This window comes from Pongo pygmaeus, chromosome 2 (genome assembly GCF_028885625.2).
Source record: "Pongo pygmaeus isolate AG05252 chromosome 2, NHGRI_mPonPyg2-v2.0_pri, whole genome shotgun sequence".
NCBI lineage: Eukaryota > Metazoa > Chordata > Mammalia > Primates > Hominidae > Pongo > Pongo pygmaeus.
Window position 1 is genome coordinate 155,274,238 of NC_085930.1, and position 22,309 is coordinate 155,296,546.

The 22,309-nt window shown below is 36.1% G+C and overlaps 1 protein-coding gene across 6 annotated transcripts in view; it reads right to left on the reverse strand.

The window, feature by feature from the left end:
- Positions 1–5,127: 5,127 nt before the first annotated feature.
- Positions 5,128–22,309, reverse strand: part of LOC129033598 (phospholipid scramblase 1) — a 29,598-nt gene continuing 12,416 nt past the window's right edge. For 2 of the 6 annotated variants that reach the window (XM_054482371.2, XM_054482370.2), the window contains exons 4-9: positions 18,597–18,814; positions 15,565–15,607; positions 11,778–11,998; positions 11,489–11,650; positions 6,953–7,114; positions 5,128–6,047 (exon numbers count right to left, since the gene is read on the reverse strand). In XM_054482371.2, coding sequence (XP_054338346.1) covers positions 5,991–6,047; positions 6,953–7,114; positions 11,489–11,650; positions 11,778–11,998; positions 15,565–15,607; positions 18,597–18,814 — 863 coding nt within the window. In that variant the 3' untranslated portion in view covers positions 5,128–5,990. The other 4 variants (XM_063662317.1, XM_063662316.1, XR_008501625.2 and 1 more) reach the window with 3 other exon arrangements.

Here is a 22,309-nt window from a genome sequence, read left to right on the forward strand (position 1 = left end):
CCCAGAGAGCAATCAGGCAAGCCATGCTGCTTGGGAAAAAAAAAAAAAAAAAAAGTGCAGCTTTAGAAAAGTCCACCACCTGATTCCTAGAGACTGAGAGAGAGCTATGTGTAGGAAAGGACACTTAATCTTTCCTACCTCCTCCCACCTCAGCCTCTCAAAGTGATGGGATCACAGGTATCAACCACCACGTCTGGCCCCAACCTGAACTTCTTAATGTGGCTAGGGCACTGTATGATCTAGCCACTCTTTAGATGTCCCACCCCCTGCATGTCTTTCACTCATGAAGGAACACAAAACCAGTGGCCTAGCCACATTTCAGACCGCTGAGGTGACTTCTGTTTATGTTCTTTCCTTTGCCTGAAATAATCTCACTTGCCTTTTGTCCAGCAAACTTTCTTAAACTAAAAGTTACTTCCCCTAATTTCCTGACCATTAAAACTGAGTTCAGTGTCCCTACTTCCCCTGTCCATAGTACTCTGAATCCTATAGTCAAACATTCCATATGTATAATTGACCTTAAGCACCTTGTAGAAAATAATTTTTGTTGCTTATTGAGACCATTGTACCTAGCATAACTACTGGCCCAGTGTAGAAGCTCTGTATGTACTTGTTAAATAATTGATGAGCAGTTTCAGTGCCCTTAAATCAATCAACTTTTTTTTTTTATATTCATTTCCTCCTCAGGTATAAAGAAAGTTTACAAACACATTTATGTGAATTATTTGCGTGAATCTGTCTTATTCATAAAAACTGAAATAGATTTGCAAAAAAAAAATTTTTCAAGTAAATTATCTTCTGCTCGTGACTTGCAATAACAGGGAGAGAATTCAGGCAGTATGATTTAACAGAAATGTGCTTAGTAGGTGCCATGGTTTAAAGGTATGTGTGCCCCCAAATTCATTTGTTGGAAACTAAGACCCATTTTGACCGTATTCAGATATGGGGCCTTTAGGATGTGATTAAGTCATGAAGGCACCATTCTCATGAATTGGATTGGTGACCTTTTAAAAGGGCTCGGCTGGGTCCCTGTTGACCTTCTGCCTTCTACCATGTGAGAGTGCAGCAACAGGGTGCCATCTTGGAAGCAGAGAGCAGCCCTCACTAGACACCAGAATCTGTTGGTGACTTGATCTTGGACTTCTCAGCTTCGTGAACTATAATTAACAAATTTTAGTCCTTTATAATTACACTGTCCCTGTCTGAGGTGTTTTGGTATAGAAGCCCGAGTGGACCGGATAGTAGACTAAGATCTAATTAACTCTGTAAAGTCATTATAACCGAGAATTTCTCTAAGATATTTTCAGCTGGTTGCAGTCTATTGGAAATACCTGACTAAAGTTGAAATGTTTCCTAGCAACTAACTCCTTTGCTGAAATAAATAGGCCAATGTTTGTTCCCTATCACTGCCAGCCAGAATAACCTCAATGTGTTAATGATGGAAAACCCCCAGAATCCACAGGTAGAAACAAATTGACCTTAGTAGGCAAGCAGATCAATTTTCCAAATCTAGTCAGAATTCAATGTGGGTAAATTTATAATCTGCATTTTGGCATAAATCTGATGTTTTCTACCATATAAACATTAACAGTAGGTTAACGTTTAACTTGAATGCTTGGTGTGTGCGTATGTATGTGGAGGGTTGTTAAGTGCAGAGCTCTGTGACCAGTTGTACTTGTTGCTTATCATTCTATGGCCCTCTCAGTTTGTAAATCACGAGTTCAAACCCTGTATTGTCAGTTGTTTCATCTGGTTTCAGGGGCCCAGATTATTGTTCCCCTCTCTCTCTCTCTTTTTTTTTTTTCTTGAGAAGCAGTTTCACTCTTGTCACCCAGGCTGGAGTGCAATAGCGCAATCTCGGCTCATTGCAACCTCCGCCTCCCAGGTTCAATCAGTTCTCCTGCCTCATCCTCCCCAGTAGCTGGGATTACAGATGCCTGCCACCATGCCCAGCTAATTTTTGTATTTTTAATAGAGACAGGGTTTCACCATTTTGGCCAGGCTGGTCTTGAACTCCTGACCTCAGGTGATCCACCCGTCTTGGCCTCTCAAAGTGCTGGGATTACAGGCGTTGAGCCACTGCGCCCAGCTATTTTTCCTCTCTTAAAATGGCTTGCCACATTTTGACACTATAAGGCTAAGATAAAAAAAGATTCTAACGCAGAAGCCAGAGACTGTGTTCCTCCCTGTGCCTTAATTTCCCTTAATCTACACTTCTGTGAGATGAGCATCATTCCCTAGCTTGGCATCTTACATAGACTCTTTTTTTTTTTTTTTTTTTGAGGAGATAGTCAGTATTCTTGCTAGGGTTTAAATGGATTTTACTTGCTATTCAAATCACAATACAGAAATTTACTTTAGGCCAAATCTTCCTCATTGGCTTTGAGACACATCTCTGTGTTCTGAAAACCATTGATCTTTACCAACACATAGCCCTTTTCATTTTTTACACTGGTTCTACTGCAGGAACCTGCTCAGGTCTCTGAACCTGCATTAGAACGCTGAATCTTCATACTGACCTTATGAGGTAGATAACATAATCAATTGACAATGATCTATTGACAACTGAGGGAAATTAAAGCACAAGGAGGAACACAGAGCTTGAAGGAGGAGACAGTACCAGGTGCAGGAACACAGCCCTAGAAACTCAGGCGGTGTATGCTGGGCTAGGGACAGTAAAGGAGAGAGGCAGGACATGGAGGGAAACCCTGTACAATTTTCTGGCACTTTAAGCACTAGGAGCACTTCATTGTGCCCAGAGACATTTTAAATCATTCCATTTTTAACTGATGGCAACGATTCTCTACAGAGTCTTTTCTAGTTACCCTAAAGTTACAGTTGCTGTTTTTGAGCCCAAATGCAATTAAAGCTTTAGTACTTATGCATAGAGTAGCCAGCTAACTTGATGCCGGGGGCCCAGACACTGACTTTCTGGAAATTTGATTGCCTGTGGCTGGTGCTTTTTGTTTTTTCCTCTCCCAGCCTTGTCTCTACTTTCACTTACACTCCCCTCACTCCTCAACCCTCCCCCAAGAGGTACATAGGAGAGGTACTGACATCCCTTAATCTTGTCTTCCTCCTCCCTCCCCGTTCTCCCCCTTCCTCACTGACCACTTACCTAGAACTTCCTTCCCAAGATCAAAAATATACCTCCATGCCCCATCCATTGCAGCTTTTCCTCCTGAACATTTTCCCTAGTCAGGGACACGCAGTGACTTCCATTCACTGTTATAACTCACATGGTAGAAATAAAAAAATATGCAACATTTCCTCAAATCTCATTGAGATTACAAATTAAACTTTGAAAAACAATTCCTGGAATTTTCTTAAATATCGAATTTTTCATGTGTGATTATTTTCTCTATGTAATTATGTAATGAGAAGATATTTGTCTAGTATTTAAATAGGTTCTGCAGAAGATATGTGGGGTTTTGCTCAGATCTTCTTTGCAGAGTTGAAGAAAGAAATGTTTAGATCAGTTTAGTTTTATTTTGCTTAACCAAAGATCCAGAATCCTGTTGAGAGAGAGAGACAAATGATGAAAGTAAGATGTAGCTGTCACAGAGATAATGTCAGTACTTAAAGCCTTATTTTGGGTTAGTTTTGGCACATTATGGCCAGTTTGGAAATCCTATGGCCACCCTCTTCTGTAACTGGCATGACAATGCCATTGGGATTCAGTTATGCAAGTACCTCCACTTTTCTTGGCATGTTATCTGTACCAAGCACATGCTCTAAGTGAGTTCCATGAATACACTTCATCACTGGAACTTGGCATCTGGTGAATTGTTTAGACTTGTGGGAGATCATCTAGACTTGGCTTTTCCTGAAGATCTCCTGCATACTAATGTTCTCACCACTTGCCATTTGGAGCTATTGAGGTCTAGGGCACTAACACCATGAGGAGAGCTGCTGTTACAAGAATTGTGCTGAATATGAAAGAGAGACTCTTCCACATGCCCTTATTGCTTAAGCATACTTTTCTGTTGCATGAAGAATATTGTGGGTTGTTCATGTTATCTTTCAACTCAATCTTCATTACAAAAGAGATTAACTAAATTCTTATAAGCTTCTGACAGGTGGAAATCCTAGTTTCCAACACTGGTACAGATTTTACTACAAAGTGTCATGTACCTTTGCTCATTTTTAAAGAAGACTTGAAAGGAAAAGTCAGTTAAATATGATGGAGACAGGAGGCAGAGAAATTATAGGCAGAAAAGGATGAGTCCCCAGTGAAAACCCTACCCTCAAGCTGCAAACTCTACCCTTTCACTTTGGGCCTGAAACCCCTGCCCAAAGTGAGAATTTATATCCCCGTTTTCCTGCTTGAATGTTGCCTTTTCCTAAACTGCCCATGGCCCGCCCTGCCTGCGATCCTGTGCCTATAAAGACCCAAGACTCAGTCAGAGAGGAGTGGAGACTATGGCTGGACATTGGAGAGAAGCAGCTTGACTTCAGAGGGACAGCTTGACAGTGTAACTTCAGAGAAGAATCCAGCTGGAGATGGCCAGACTTCAGGGGAAGATCACCTACCCCACTGTCCCCTGTTCAGCTCCCTTTCCCACTGAGAGCCACTTTCATCAGCAATAAAATCCCCTGCATTTACCATCCTTCAGTTTGTTTTTGTGACATTTTTCCTGGATGCTGGACAAGAGCCTGGGAGCCATGAGTGCAGATATAAAATGCTCTCACATTTGCCCTTTGCCCTTGCTGGTGGAGGGCAGCTGTCCCACATGACAAGGCAAAGGGCCCACTGAGCTGTTAACACTTAAGCCATCCGCAGACAGCAGAGCTAAAAGAGCACTGTAACACATCTTCTGGGGCTTCAGGAATCGCAGGCAATGCCACCTGGATGCTACCACAGGGCCTGCACGGAGTTTGTTCCTGCCTGTGCCAAAGCGGCCAGCCAGTTCCGGTGCTTGTGCACTCCGGTTCCTGCCTTGTTTGCCTATGCACTCCCTCCCAGGGGGAGTTGAGAGTGGCAGGCTGAGTAAACAAAGCACCCCTGTCTCGAGTCCTGTGAAGGGGTCAGGGAAATATCCTGCTTCAAATGTACCATCATTTAACTGAATGAGTGCTCAAAATACCATCTGAACACATTTCGTTTAAAAACAAAAATCAAATATACAAAAAAATCAAGTTTTTATTTCAAATATTTGAATCTAATAGATTATTTAGGTTTATACTCTGTGAATATATATATACAATATTATATTTAATTAACATCTGAGTAATCTCAATTACCATTTTCTAGGAAGGATAGAGTATAAGAGCTAAACATTTCATGTAGAAATATTAACTTTCAAAAGTTATAATAATACCAGAGTTTTAGAGTGAAGGAGTGTTTAAAATGTGTCTTTCTTTGGGAGAGAATCATTTTGTTCTTTACTAACAATAATTTAAAAATTGGTAATTTAATATCTTGTGAATATGAAAATATTATGGTATAGATTAGCTTCTAGGAGAAGTTAAGTGTAGCATGATTTCATGAAGATTAAAAAAACATTTAACTTTTTAAAGATAATATGCATATTGAATATTTGAACATAATAGTAAAGAAAATTATCTTTGAACTTTTTTGAATATACGGCATTTGCAAAATAACATTAGCTCTTATGCATGAAATAAATTGTAACTAGATTTAATAGGACAAAATATAATTTATATAAAAATTAATAAGGCCTTAGTTAATATTTGGTAGTAAAATGGACAATGAATCAGAGATCATAATTCAAAGCAGTTTTTCATAGGAAGTTTCATTAGTAAATGCAGAAACTTATATGTCCTTTTTTCTCAAATTCACAATGAGTATTAAAAAATGTACAAAAACCTTTATAAATCAGTTATACAGAAGATAAACTATAATTTGAAAAGCAAAAGTATACAACCAGAGATACAGGCATTACAGCTTAATTCATACAGGTATGAGTTTAGATAGTCTCAATCAATATACAGACTTCAGATTTCCTGAGGAGACTTTCACTAATCCACTACCACACTCCTGATTTTTGTTCCTGGCTGCCAGTGCTTTCAAAAAACATGAAGTCCTAGATAAAAACAAAAGTACACAAATGAATTTTCAACAACAAAACAGAGATCAATTATCAGATGCAGAAATACTAAGGGATCTAGTGAAACACAGTAACATATCTGTTAAAAAAATTAAACGTAATAAGTAAACATACAAAAGCTCTATAATTATATAAGTTCTACCTTTAGCTTTCCATTTTAATAATAAATTCTATAATTCTATTCATTTATTGATACCTGTATGAATTTAATTAATCTTCCAGTCATTTTCTCTAAATGTTACTTTTTCTCTATCCCCATAATTCTCATCTTTGGCTGCATATTGGAATCACCTGGAACACCATATGAACTTTGAAGTTTCTGATTTAGTTGAACTGAGGTATGGACTAGTCCTTGGGGTATTTAAAGGTCCCTAGGTGGTTCTAATGTGAAGGCAATTTCAGAATCACTGGTATATCCAATTATTTCCTGTAATTTGGTAGTTAGGTCTACACACTTGAGTGAATGAACACTCTTATTGTACCTCATACTCCTATATTAGATGGTTTAATTTAATTACTATGAGTCATGGTAAAGTTTCCTTGTTTCACTAAATTTTTTCCACATATGCCCACTTTCAACTTCTTCCTCAAAGCATCTAGGAGATGCCTGATTTAAGGGGAGACTAAAATCTCTCCTTAGTACATCTCCTTAGTCCCCCTCTTGCCATGTGAATATTCATAGACTCCTCAGGTAGAAACTAGTCACCTGTGACCCCAGAGTGTCAGGATCAAATAGAATTTCAGAGCTAGGATTAAATGGGAATCCTGATTTAAAATCTATAAATTTTAAAATGTCATTTTGAAATATACACTTTACTGAATCATTTCAGAATGAACCTAGAGAAAGCATCTATAATCAAGATTAATAAGAACAGACTTACAATGAGGAAACAGGCACCAATCATTACAGCTTTCATTTTAACATCAAGGTCTAAAGGGAACTGGATTCCAAAGTTATCAGCATCTGTAAATGCCTCTCTCAAAAGTCCAGTCCAGTGCTTGGAAATTTTGCCAACCACACACTGTTCATCAAGAGATTTAATCTAAATTGAAAAAAAAAGTATTAAATACTTTTAGGAAACTTAGAGCAAAAGTACTTTCAAATTTGAAGTAAGATGAAACAAATATGGTATTAAAATTATGCACCATATATAACCCTCATTAGATAACTAGAGGCTCCTGTATCTATTTATAGATACATGAAAAAAACTGTTTCATTGTATGGAGAAATTATATTTCAGAAAGTTTTTCTGAAATATTTAACAATTTCTATTTTATATTAATATAGACATTAATAAATTATTTGAATTGACCCAAAAGAAAATTTAAGCAAAAAAGGATATAAATATGAAATGTTTCTTTGATGACATTTCTAGAAGCCATCAGGAAGTGAATGAACAAAACTCCTATTAGACTTCTGCTTTAGGAGAAGCACAGTTTACACAGACTGAAAGATTAAATATGATGAAAAGGCTTATTACCACCCACTGTGAGTTGCCAAACATGAAATGCTAAGCACCTAGAAAAGATTAGCAGTTTGGAGTAAAGGCAAATACCAACAAGTAACTTGATGAAATGCCCCACGCCAAGGGTTGAGGTTAAGAGTGGATAACTAGTGGGGTGTGAATAATAAAAGACGAAGAGTGTATGAACGAATGAGCTCCAAAGTAGAAGTTTCCTAATTTTACAATTCTGCCTGAGGAAAGCCCAGGGCCATCATATAGGGTTGAATGGACTTTGCTCAGACTAAGGCAACTCCTCTAGGAGGGCAGGTGGGGACTGAATGTAGCTGAAATTCACAAAACTATGTACACATATAGTTGTATTAACAGATGAGTGTCCTTTTCAGCTAAATAAATGTGGGGAATCTAAAAATACTTGACTCATTTTATTTGAGTACAAGTGGATAGTTTGTAAAATACTAGAAATAAACATCTAATATGAAACTGATAGCATAATACTGTTCATCAAATATTCATTTCATTCCCTCTCCTTCTGTAGGGCCAGTATACTTCCTGTTCCTTCATAATTAGGCTTGGCCATGTTACTTGTTTGAACAATGGGTGTTAGCAGATATGACATGAGTAGCGTCCTTAAACTTGGCTAAGTGCTTTGGCCTGGCTTATGATCAGTGACAAGCCACTAGAAAAGCATGACTCAGATAGCTGCTGCTGCTACAGTCATAGAACAAATCTACCTGGAGCAGATTGAGGTTAACATGCAGCCTAAGTCAGTGCTTAAATACATCCACTGAAACACAGTTGACCTACACACCCATAAGCATGAGCATAAACACTTGTTGCAAGCTGCTGAGTTTTAGTGATTATATGTAATGAAATACTACTGTGGTGAAATAAACTAATACAAATCCTTTCTTGCACATGTTAGTATTTTTCTGCTAATAGCTGTCATTGAAACATTTGAAGCTAGTAATGAAAACTCTTATGTTTTATTTTTTAATTCTGAAATTAAAAAAAATGAAAAATGCAGCTGACAACTTACTAGCCAATCTAAACTCAACACTATACAGATAAAGATATTAACATTTGCCCTTTTTGATTACTACAGCAAGAAATTTAACGAAGTAGAGAATACATTTTTTATGCCAAGGATAAGAAATGCAAATAATGATCTTCAACCAATAAATTAGCATGACTAGATAATTTTTAGCTAAATTGTAGACATTTTGGAATAGAAAATCACTATAATAAAATGTCAACATTTGGAAAGAATAAATTGGTATTGTATAATGTTAAACTTTTAAATCCATGAGTGTAATACTAATTGGTAAAAGCATTCTAAAAAGAAAACCATAGATTCATCTCACAATGCAAATATAAATGCAAAATACTGAAATATAATGACAGCATATAGGATCTAGGTATGTAGCAAAGAAATATAAAAAGTGTATCATGAGTATATTAATAGTTGCTGGTAAGCTATTTTATTTACTTACTACTGATTTATTTATTTACTGTTACTACACCCAATTTTCATGTAAAAAAACTAAACTAAAGCAAAGAGAAGTGAAAGAATTTGTTAAAGTCACACAGATAAGTGTGAAGATGGGTTTCAAACCTGGGCATCTGGCTCCAGTGTCTATACTCTTGACCATTAGGATTGTCTGCTTTTTAAAAACATATTTATTGAATGCTAATGAAAATCTAGTTGAGAGGGCAGGAAAAAAAGTCTGTGGGCTATAGTTGACCATATAAAATTTATCACTACTCAGGATCAATTTCTGTATTTTGAGATTCCTGAAACACAACAGTAGCAGGAATTCAGATTTCAAGCTCATAGACAGAACTGACTGACTTGGTATGTCAGTTTCATGTGGCCATATTTTTTCCCCCTACCAAGAGTCCTTGAAGCAGACAGACTCTCTTATCATCTATATTGGATAAAAGGTCTACTAGGCTCTCTCTTACTCACCATTAAGATAACCTTCTTAGAGATTCAATTACTCTGTTTGCTGAAAACTCTCCATTCTTTTCCTCTACATAACTAAAATCCAACATGACCTTAATTCAAGTCATTAACTTCCCATATATATTTTATATAATCAACTACAGCCCATTGATTATATTTTGCTGATCCCTGACCTAGATGTGTAATAGTATTTGATACCTTACTTTTTAAAAAGCAGACTATCATAATGGTCAAGAGGACACAAATCAAGTGTTTTTCCTCCAAGATTCTTAACTTGGCCAATGTAATATGAGAATAATAACATATCAAGTTTATCTCCAAAATTTTTTTCATCCTCAATTGATATCAAATCCATGAATTAGTTCCACATAGTACACCTATGAAATGCCTCTTGAGTTATTCTCTGTTTTAGAATGACTCCTGCCCCTGCTGTGGAACAGGCTTTTATCTCTTTTATTCAAGTTTCCATGCCCAGTGACACCCTGGTGGATTTCATGTTCCTTAGCGGTCCCTCATACTGATAATTTCTGCTTTGAGGTATCAAAGTTTCCATTGTCAACTCTATGGAAAATTCTTCAAGTGACTATTTCTCAGTTCTTTCCATGAGAGTACCTTGATATCATCATTCTAGATAAACAGAAGAAAAGTTAATTTATTACATAGAATGGATGCTTTAAGGTATCCATCAAGAAAGGCTGCCAGATGAAACATAAATTCTTTAGTATCAAATACAAGGATTACACAATGTTTTTCCAGTGTTTTCATTTATTTACTAAAAATAAAATATATGCCAGCCAAACTTCTGTTAATATTGTTCCTTGAATGAGAAATTACTTTTCACTTCTCTGGATGTAGGACAGATATTCCATCCCTTACATGAAGAACTGCTATTATGCATACCCCTATATAAAATTTTTATACATGCATATTATGCACACATATACATACACACATTATACAATCCCCTTATAAGAGCCTTTTTAAAGTTTCTATATCACATCCTCCTTAGAACCGCAAATCTCTGTCATTAGATTATTAAGTCAATGGGGGAAAGGATTCATCTTTATATAGCTAAGGTCTGACAGAGGAATCAAATACCATGTGATTAAAGAAGGCAGGCAGATCACATAAATGAATGACACTGGATATGGAAAAACCTCAGTAAGGGGTGGAGACAGTGGTAGAGTTCCCATGTCATTATTACAAGGGGAAGCCCCACACATCTTTAGTAGATTTTTACCCTTTCTTTGGAAAGGTGGGCCCAGTTAACCCAATTTTCTGATTTTCCAAGAGAAACAAGAAATCAAGAATAAGTTATAAAACCTTCTGATTTTTAAACATTTGCAATGAAAAAATTTGGATTGTAAAATAGACCATCTGTTGTTGAAGAACTACTCTAATGAAATTCTACAATGTATTACAGTAAATATACAAATATTAATATGTTGCAGCTTCTAGTGACCTAATTTAATATAGGGAAAAGGAGAGAACACAGAGAAGCATAATTGGGTAGTACATATTATACTAATTTTCTCAAAACTATCTTTGCATAATTGGGCTTCTTGTAGGAATTCAAAGATGTCAGACATTCGGAACATGGCCTTGAGCATTGGCAGATGATATTTCAGATTTAAGAAGGATCCATATGCTTTGGCAATCAGACTTAGATGACAAGGTTAACCTTCTGTTTAAAATGGATAATACACAGTGTCATCACACAGAAACCACCACGTTTAAGTGATGGTGACTTGCTTATTTTTATTTGACTACATAGGTCTGCTTCTTTTTTTTCCATTTATCATGACCAACAGTGACCTTTAATCAGAGTGATAACTACCACTCTGACCAAAGTTAAATAAATGAGAAAATTATCTTGCTATTGAGACACTGGCACACAATACTTATTTAATGCATTTATAACATCCTGCAAAATTACATTCTTCTTATATTAGGAAAGCAAATCTTATAAACATTATGACATCTCTTACCTCAAAATCAACATCTCCACAACAGCTGCACACAACACATGGACCACTTATTTTTAGTACATCCTCTCTTTTCTCATTTTGAATTGTAAACTTTGGTAGACATGGGTGCCAGGTCTGAATAACATAACCTATTGGTACACCAGGAGGAGCTTGGATTTCTATCTACAAAGGCAAAATAATATATGTAAATGTAATAATCATAATGCCTAGGTTCGATGAAAGGTTCAACGACAGGGCAGAAATTCTTGCTGAACTATTTTACAGAGTGCCCTGGTAATTGATCACAGACCTCCTGAAGGCAGCAGGGACAACAACAGCTGCTACATCTTAGTGGTCTCTCCAGAGTTATGACTTCTTGACCCATATTATCAATAATCCTCAAGGTAAAAGGTCTAGATGGCCCACAGCAATTTCGGGTACAGCAATCAGTATCTTCCGCTGCAAAGTAAACCCTCTGTCCAAAGCTGTTCTTAATTTCATATTTGTTATTAGTTTCAAAACCTGTTAAAACTAAAAACATAAAAGACGAAATCATAATCAGTTCTATGTTAAAAATATTGAATTCATCCAGATATTATAATATCTAGCTATGCCAGTTTTAGATGATACTCCAAGTGGCATAAGGAGAAGGAGAAGAAATGATGTTTAGAGACGATCCAGGCAGAGAAAAATGGCAAAAAAAAAAAAGGAGGAGAGATTACCAACGTATAGAGAAATTAAGTCCTTATGCTGTGGGGAAAAGAGAGATCAGATTGTTACCGTGTCTGTGTAGAAAGAAGTAGATATAAGAGACTCCATTTTGTTCTGTACTAAGAAAAATTTTTCTGCCTTGAGATGCTGTTAATCTGTAACCCTACCCCCAACCCTGTGCTCCCTGAAACATGTTCTGTGTCAACTTAGGGTTAAATGGATTAAGGGCTGTGCAGGATGTGCTTTGTTAAACAAATGCTTGAAGCCAGCATGCTTGTTAAGAGTCATCACCACTCCCTAATCTCAAGTACCCAGAGACACAAAACACTGCGGAAGGCCACAGGGACCTCTGCCTAGGAAAGCCAGGTATTGTCCAAGGTTTCTCCCCATGTGATAGTCTGAAATATGGCCTTGTGGGAAGGGAAAGACCTGACCGTCCACCAGCCCAACACCGGTAAAGGGTCTGCGCTGAGGAGGATTAGTAAAAGAGGAAGGAATGCGTCTTTGCAGTTGAGATAAGAGGAAGGCATCTGTCTCCCGTTTTTCCCTGGGCAATGGAATGTCTAGGTGTAAAGCCCAATTGTATATTCCATCTACTGAGATAGGGAAAAACCGCCTTAGGGCTGGAGGTGGGACGTGCTGGCAGCAATACTGCTCTTTAAGGCATTGAGATGTTTATGTATATGTACATCAAAAGCACAGCACTTTTTTCTTTACCTTGTTTATGATGCAGAGACATTTGTTCACGTGTTTACATGCTGACCTTTTCTCCACTATTATCCTATTGTCCTGCCACATCCCCCTCTCCGGGAAACGCCCAATAATGATCAATAAATACTAAGAGAACTCAGAGGCCGGTGCCGGCGCTGGTCCTCCCTATGCTGAATGCCAGTCCCCTGGGCCCATTTTTCTTTCTCTATACTTTGTCTCTGTGTCTCTTTCTTTGCCAAGTCTCTCGTTCTACCTAATGAGAAATGCCCACAGGTGTGGAGGGGCAACCCATCCCTTCATTATGCGAGACACTGGAAACAAGTTATATTTTCCTAATTCCATAAATGTCTGTCAGAAGAGAGACTTTTCTGCTGAGAGTTGGGGCAATGCTGTGGGTGGGCACAGTGGTGCTAGGTGTATAGATAAAATGTCCACTAATGCAGGATAGTTTTTGTGTAATGTGGAGGGGAATATAAGAGGATTGCTGTTTATATGCTATGAAATTTTATATTAAATCAATTCGTTTGAGACTGTCTTATAAACCATACTTATGTCTTATCTTTTTGCAGTGCTTTTGAAAGAAGGCAATGGACACGCATAAAAACCGAGGGAGTAAAAATGAAAGATGAATTAGAATGTCGCATTGGACCCAGGGCATTCTTATTCAACTCAACAGTAGTTGTTCAGAAGTGGGAAGTGGGTATTAGACAAAGGGTGTTCAGCAACCAAGACTTAACTCACAGAATATCTAGACCATGGGAATCCTAAGTGAACTCTGCACCTTTGCTGGGCTAATCTCTTCACGAGGGAAACAGATGGCTGCAAAATGCTGATGCTCACATGCTTTGGATCAAGGGCTTTCCATATCTAACCATACATTGGAAACCTCTCCATATTTAAAGCCAGAAAAGAGCAATAACTGTCCCACTTGTACATAGCCCTCAGTAACTGGGGTCATAGATGTCAGAAGCCTGGCTAAAATAATGAGTGATTAAAATAAATACATGGAGGAAAAGTCACTCTATGATGCCTATGTGGAAACACTCTGAGTCGGATAAAGACGGCCTTCACAAGTCTTACCACCATGAACTCCTTTAAGTGTCCTTGGTGGGACACAGACAGACCCTGTACTCTGCATTTATAAGAACCACCTCTGATTTCAACATCTGAAATAGTCAAATGTTTGATGAGAAAAAAGTTAAGCTGATTTTGAGAGGGCATTTATTATCTAATTAATTGTTTCATTAAGTAGCTTAATCTAAAAAATCTCCAGCTTATTTGTAAAACAACATTGGTTTACATAACCTTTAAGTTTCTTTTCATTTACTTAAAAAATGTAAACAAATTGTTTATATCTTTATTGTCTTCTGTGTTTTGAATTGAGAAAAAAAAGTAAGTGCCTAGTTTATACTCAGATTCTAAAAAACTGAGTAATCTTCATCTTTTTTATACCACTCATGAAAAAATAACATAGATTTTCAATTTTGGAGAAAAAGAAACAAAAAAAACTGGAGACATTTCGTTTTTGAAAAATAAGCATAATTAAAAACTATTAGATTTGGAACTTTCTATTTCATAACTAACACATATTTAACAAATATTTATAAAGCCTATAAATCTACAAAAAAAGATAAATAGTGTGCTGTGTAATGTTTGGTTATATGTCTGTTTGGATTTTATAGCCTTACTAATATATACTATAAAACATTAAAAAATTCAGAATATAAAGCTCTCTTCCAGAGAAAGCTTTGTTTAGTACACTAAAAAAAAAAATCAAGTAAATTATAAATAATAATGTGCTTTATAAATAACTTCAATGTAATAGATGACAATTGTATATTTTAGCCAAATTCATTATTTTGCTTACACAATTCATGTTCTAATTTTTACCAGTGGAAAGAAACTTTGGAGACAGGTGAAAATGAATTTAGCAGACATATTCCTAAAAACTGGCAGAATTTTTATTAAACCTTTTATATCCAGAAGGAAAACACTATGGTTCATAAATCTACCCGGGGTCTTCTTCCCCTGGCAGCCATTATAAAACATTAATTGGCTTCCTAAGTTTATTTTTGCACCTAAGGAGCCCTGGACCCAAGGAAATGTCAGGCCATTCAGCAGGAGCAGGAGTGCTCTTCTATGAAGCCAAGCCTGCAGGCTAATTGGTCTGCATCCTCCAACACTGCAGTGCCCTGCATCTGACCTGGTATACAAAGGTTTTATAGGGTTCATCTTAACTCCCAAGAGAAACTGTGGGCACAAATGATAATTTTCCCAAACTTCCTCATCCAAATAAAAAAGATAACTTAACTTTGGAATGTGGCTCAGTGCCATTCTTAAGCTGATCACAATTAGAGAAGAAAATAGCTTAAGTGGTAGAAGTCAGATAAAAAGTGATGTACGAAGAGAGGAACAAAATAAGGGTTTTGATTATTTTCCTTCTAAGTTAGTGTCAACATCCCGAGGGCAGGTGCCCACGGTATTATCCCAACATAACAGCATTTTACCTATTGATTCCTAAATTTTAGAAATGAATTGCTGATGTTTATTATTGTAAATAACTGGTTTAACTGTCCCATATAAGTGAGAGTGTTATATTTGTGGAGGTCGATGTGCCTTTATCTGCATAAACTTCTACTCTTTATAGAAACAGGATTAAAACAATGAATACGTACCTTCCAGAAGTTCAATTTGCTGATGAATCAATATCTGATCTATCTATAACAGGAAAAAAAAAAATAAGTGGTAAGTATATGTCAAATGAAGGTTTTTATAAGCTAACCAAATTAAAATTCATTTTAATACTTTAAAAAATATTTATATTTTTTAAAGTACATGTAATCATCAATATTTAACAGCTTATATTACTTTTTAGTGTAAAACTGAAGTTAATATTTTTAATTAATAAAATATTTATTGTGTTCATTATTAATGTGGAAAAATTTAGGTCAAATAAAATTGATTTACATTGGAGTACCTTTAAAAATTAGAAAATTGAGGTGGCTCATGCCTGTAATCCCAGCACTTTGGGAGGCCAAAGTGGGCAGATCACGAGGTCAGGAGATTGAGACCATTCTGGCTGATATGGTGAAACCCTGTCTCTATTAAAAATACACAAAATGAGCTGGGTGTGGTGGCAGGCGCCTGTAGTCCCAGCTACTTGGGAGGCTCACGCAGGAGAATCGCTTGAACCCAGGAGACAGAGGTTGCAGTGAGCTGAGATCGCACTACTGCACTCCAGCCTGGGTGACAAGAGTAAGACTTCATCTCAAAAAAAAAAAAAAAAAGAAAAGAAAATTGATACAAATGGCCAGTAAGTTCATGAAAAAATGCTCAACATCACTAATCACCAGGGAAATGAAATCCAAACCACAATGAGATATTATCTTTGTCCAGTTAAGGATGACTACCATCAAAAAGACAAAAAAAAAACAAAAAGCAAATAATGGTAAAAATGTGGAGAAGGGGAAATTTGTTGGTGGGAAAGTAAATTAGAGCAGCCATTATGGAGAACAGTGTAGAGGTTCCTCAAAAACTAAAATTACAGCCACCATATAATTCAGCAATCCCACTACTGTTTTTTTTAAAACAGTATTTTTTCAAATTTTTCAAAACAAAAATTTTAAAGGAAAGGAAATCAATATGTCAAAGAGGTATCTGCAATCTCATGCTTATTGCAGCACTAACAGTCAACATATAGAATCAACCTAAGTGTTCATCAATAGATAAATGAATAAAGAAAAATTCATTCTTAATACACACAATGGAATAAAAATCAGCCACAAAAATGAAGGAAATCCTGTCATTGGCAGCAACATGGATGAGCCTAAGGGACATTATGTTAAGTGAAATAAACCAGGCACAGAAAGAAAAATACTGAATGTTCTCACTCATACGTGGAAACTTAAAAAAATTGATTTCTTAGAAGTAGAGAGTAGAGGCCGGGCACGGTGGTTCACGCCTGTAATCCCAGCATTTTAGGAGGCCAAGGCAGGCGGATCACAAGTTCAGGAGTTCGAGACCAGCCTGGCCAATATGGTGAAACCCCATCTCTACTAAAAATACAAAAATGAGCTGCGTGTGGTGGCAGGCACCTGTAGCCCAGCTGCTTGGGAGGCTGAGGCAAGAGAATCGCTTGAACCTAGGAGGTGGAGGTTGCAGTGAGCCGCGATCACGCCACTGCACTCCAGCCTGTGGGACAGGACGAGACTCCATCTAAAAAAAAAGTAGATGGTAGAATAGTGGTTACTAGAAACTGTGAAGGGTAGGGAGGAGAGGTATAAAGAGAAATTGGTTAATGAATCCAAAATTACAGCTAGATAGGAGGAATAAATTCTAGTGTTCTATAGCTATGTAGGCTAAATATAATTAATAATAATTTATTGTATATTTTCAAATAGCTAGAAGAGAGGATTTGGAATGTTCTCAACACTAAGAAATGATAAATATTGAAAGTGATAGATATGCTAACTATCCTCATTTTTCATTACACATAGTACATGTGCATTAAAATGCCAGACTGTAATCCATAAATATGCACAATTATTATGTGTCAAAAACAACTCAAAAAGTAGAAAACAATCTTCCTTCTAGAAGAGGCTCAAGAAATATTGGTAACTTTTTTAGCCATCAAAGGGATTTTTTTACAAGTTTCAAATTTGTATTAAGCATACTTAATATCAACCTTTGTCATATGTGATAACATCCTTTATCTATTTTACGAGACCCTGATTTTTAAAATATCTATTTCTATGTATTTCTTGCATAATATAATAATGACCAAAAATTCCTATGATTGTGCCACTTAAGTGCATTATGGGAAATTAAGTTACTAAAGAGAGTGCAAGAAAGAAATGATTTATGAAATGAAAACTGGTTGAATATCACAAGAATATTTGTTTATATGTGTATAGACTGGACACAGAGAGTTTGTTGTTTCTATTTGACCTACCTGATTTCTAACACCAATTAAATGTTAAACATCTTATGGCTGAGATTAATTATAATTTAGTGCAACAAAATCCAGGACTTTTTACTCCTTTATTAATGGCATTTATAAAATTGGGTCTTCCAAAGAACAAAAGCAGCATCATAAAAATGCAGTTTTATTAGTTACAGTAAAAAGGTGAGTCATATTACACATAAAATATTAACCCCTTGTTTGGGGCCACTTATTGAAACTCAACAATAAACTTTATTTAAATTTTATTTCAAATTATAAGGCAATTATTCAGTATTGAGATTAAAGAGCACCTCGCTCAGTACCAAAGTTTTGGGATTAAAAAAACAATCTTGACTCTTTAGGTTCTCACCCCAGAGTGAGCTATATAACCTCTCTGGACCTCAGTTTCTTCTTTTGAAAAATGGAGATACCTGTAGCACCTATACATCATAGACTTTCAATAAGGATTAAATGAGTTAATACATGTATCAGGCATACAACAAAGACAGGAAAACAGTGCTAATTAAATGTTTGCCATTGGCCATTATCATAGATTGTATTTAAGATCACAGAAAATACAATTTTCTAAGCCATTTGTATTTTGCTTTAAAATTGAACCTGGCCTAGAAGAATTAGAGTAATCTGTTAGCAGAAAATATAGTTTTGCTGTTTCAGACTTTGGTGAATTATTCATTTGTTAATCTGGTGAAGCAAGCTGGAAGCACAGTTCTGTTTTTTATGAGTATTTTGTGTCTTTGAAATTACCTGACTTAAATATTCTAATCCAGGTGGACAGTTTAATGGAGGCGGTGGTGCTGGCATCCATGGTACCCCTGCAGCTCCACCTGGCTGATTATTTACTGGCTGATTATACACTGGCTGATTTGGGAGAGGAAAGCCAGCTGGGCCAGGACCTGAATGGCCGGGTGGTGGGGGTGGGTAGCCGACCTGGGGCCCAGGGTAGCCATTATATCCTGGAGGTCCTGAAACACAAACAAGGGAAATGATTTATAACTGCACTAAAAATGGAATCATCAACCGTTTTAGGGTTATGCCATCTATCTATAAGTTGACATTTCAGCATAGAAATCTGTATCTGTGATGTTTAAGATATGCTTTTATCTTTCTGAGATTTTTCAATAAAATATCTGTGGTTGCACATTCACTTCTATTTTGATGATAGTAGGCGGTGAATAGCCTTACCCTTACCATTCAAAACTCAGATGGAAAATATGCTTTAGTATCTGAGAAAATGAAAGTAAATAACCACGATCTAGAGTCACCTACATAAAGATTCTGGCAAGCCTTCAAGGGAAACAGACATGGCATTAGTAGAAGGCCCAAAATAATGGCTTTGAGTCAGCATTTCTAGGGCCAAAGTATCTTGTGAAAAATGATAATTCTGAAATTCTAGCAAATGACTTATAATATATGTATAGAACTGGGGGTAGTTTTGCCCCCTCTCTGCCAGGGATATTTGACAAGATCTGCAGACTTTTTTTTGGTCACAACTGGAGGGGAAGATAATACTGCATCTGGTGGGTAGAGGCCAGGGCTGCTGCTACACATCTTAAAAGAGCCAGAACAGCTCCCTAAAAATGAAGAGATGTCCAGCTCAAAATATTATAGTGCCACTGTTGAAGGTGAAAGCACATCATTTCTTTTAGTACATTCCAGATGCCTGCTTGGGTTAATCCTTTGCCTTATATTTTAATCCATAATGTATTGCTTTCCTAAGTCCTTCTTCATTAAAATAAAATTGTATTATAATACTTAGGTTAGAAATTTAAATTTCACAATTTAACATCCTTTGGTCTCTGGAAAATATATTTTGAGAAACAAGGATGGCAAAAAATTGTAAGAGGCAGAGTAGAGGCAGAAATTTAATAACGGCAAATGTACTTCATATTCTCTGTGAATGTGTGATTACAATGAAGATTTATATACCTGTTTGTATGGTCCACAGAGTAGCAATTCCAAAGCAGTGGAATATAATTTCAAAGGACTGTGTTTCTCAATATTTTAACATTAAAGCCTATGCAAAATGTAATGCTTAGAATACGAAATTTATAAATTCTTTTAAATGGATCATTTATGATAAAATTCATTTGCCTTTCAAAAATAAGGCTTAGAAAAACAGAATAAACCTCACAATAATGCATCATAAATATAGCTTTTATAATTTATTCCTTTATGATGAATGAATATTTACAAATGATCCATAATGTGACTGGCTGTGTTGTAGAATATGAGGATACAACTCTCAAGGAGCCATCCTGCTGTCGGAGAGCTTACAGTCAACTTCTGGGAGAAAGAAAACATATTTAGAACAAAAAAAATTCATATGGATGTGATGGAGAGAATGTATGCGGGAGAGGGCAGGGTATGAGGCAGTTACTTTAGGTAAATGTAGTTTACATCAAGGTCTAAAAGATGAGAAGAGAAAAGCTTTATATGAAGATCTAGTGATAAATGCTTCAGGAGGAAAGAAAGGCAAATAGAATACCTCTGACTTTGTAATGAATTTGACAGGCTTGTAAAAGAGAGAGGAATGCCATAAGAAAGAAGACGACTAGGAAAGGCTGTCAGCAAAGCAACAGGAAGCTGTTCATCAAAGGAGGGCTTAGTGAAGAGTCTGGATTTGGTTCCAATTATGATTGGCAATAATGGAGGATTTTAAGCAGAAGAATGAGTTCCATGGTCTTATTTATATCTTACAAAATTTTCAGGAGTGGAAAAGCATTAGAATTTACAATGGAAAACACAGATGCAATCCCTGCCCATCATTGTTTAATGAGAGAGACAACTTTATATCCCCACTTATTCTAGGGAGCTATCATACCAGTGTAATTAATTGATTAATTAGAATTGGAGATAAATGCTTTCAAGTAAGAGACCACGGTTTTATGACTAGAGATGCCAAAGGTCGCTATTGAGATGGGAAGAGAAAAAGGGAAGGAGTAGGAACAGCTGCCCTGAGGGGTATCTTTATGCTGAGATCTGAAGGATGCACAGGAGTTCGGGAGGCCAGAATCACAGAAAGAACATTTCAGAGCAACGTCCTGGGACAGTAAGTAACATAGGCCTTTAAAAATCTGAAAAACAGCCAGTCTAGCTGAATAACAGCAAGCCAGGCTCAAGAGGAATTTAAACAGAGAGCATGGAAAAGGCTATCCTGGGTTTAGTGTTAGCCTTTATCCTAAAAGTAATAGGCCACTAATAAAATAGGGGCTATACACTCTCTGTAATATGAGCAGATTTACATTTTTAAAGATCACTGGGGTCAGCACAGAAACCAGACCATAGGCAGACCAGTGGGGATGTGGAGATGTGAGTTAATTTCTTACTATTTTTAACATCATCATAATTTTCCCCAGACTCTGAAAGTATGATTGATTACTCCTCAAATCAATGAATTAAGCATAAAGAATTCCCCTGAAATTTGAATACTAGTATCATTTATGTAAAGACTAATTGATTTAAAATATTTTAAATATGTTAGCAAATACTTGTCATTTATTATTTGCAAGCACTGTGCTGCATTGTGCTCAGTGTTTTACATATACTCTCATTTACTCTACAAAGCAACCTACACTGAAAATATCACCCTTATTTATAGATAGGAACACTGAGGCTTTGAGGTACTGCAATTTGTTTAAACTACCACATAACTATTAGTACAGAAGGCAGAACCCGGTTTACCAGCACATTTACCTATACAAATTTTTTTTAAAAGCAGGCAGAACTTGAAGCCTGATCCAAACTTCCTATGCCTCAGCTTTCCCACACACATAATGGGGATAACTGACAGTATTTACCTCATAAGAGTATTCTGAGAATTAAAAGTGTTAGTCCACATTAACTCCACATTTAAAACAATGACTAAAGCATGGTAAGCTCTCAATTTTCAATTATCCTTACTCTTAGCGTCATTGTTATCTTAAGACTTGTGCTATATGTAATCTTGGACTTGAGAAACAAAATCAAGCTGTAGAGCTATATATATATACACTATATATATACAAACTTTCTCTCTCTATATATATATACAGTTTGTGTATATATATATACACATATATACATATATATGTGTATTATATATACATATATATGTGTATTATATATACATATGTACATATATGTGTATTATATATACGTATGTACGTACATATATGTGTATTATATATACGTATGTACGTACATATATGTGTATTATATATACGTATGTACGTACATATATGTGTATTATATATACGTATGTACGTACATATATGTGTATTATATATACGTATGTACGTACATATATGTGTATTATATATACGTATGTACGTACATATATGTGTATTATATATACGTATGTACGTACATATATGTGTATTATATATACGTATGTACGTACATATATGTGTATTATATATACGTATGTACGTACATATGTGTATTATATATACACGTATGTACGTATATATGTGTATTAT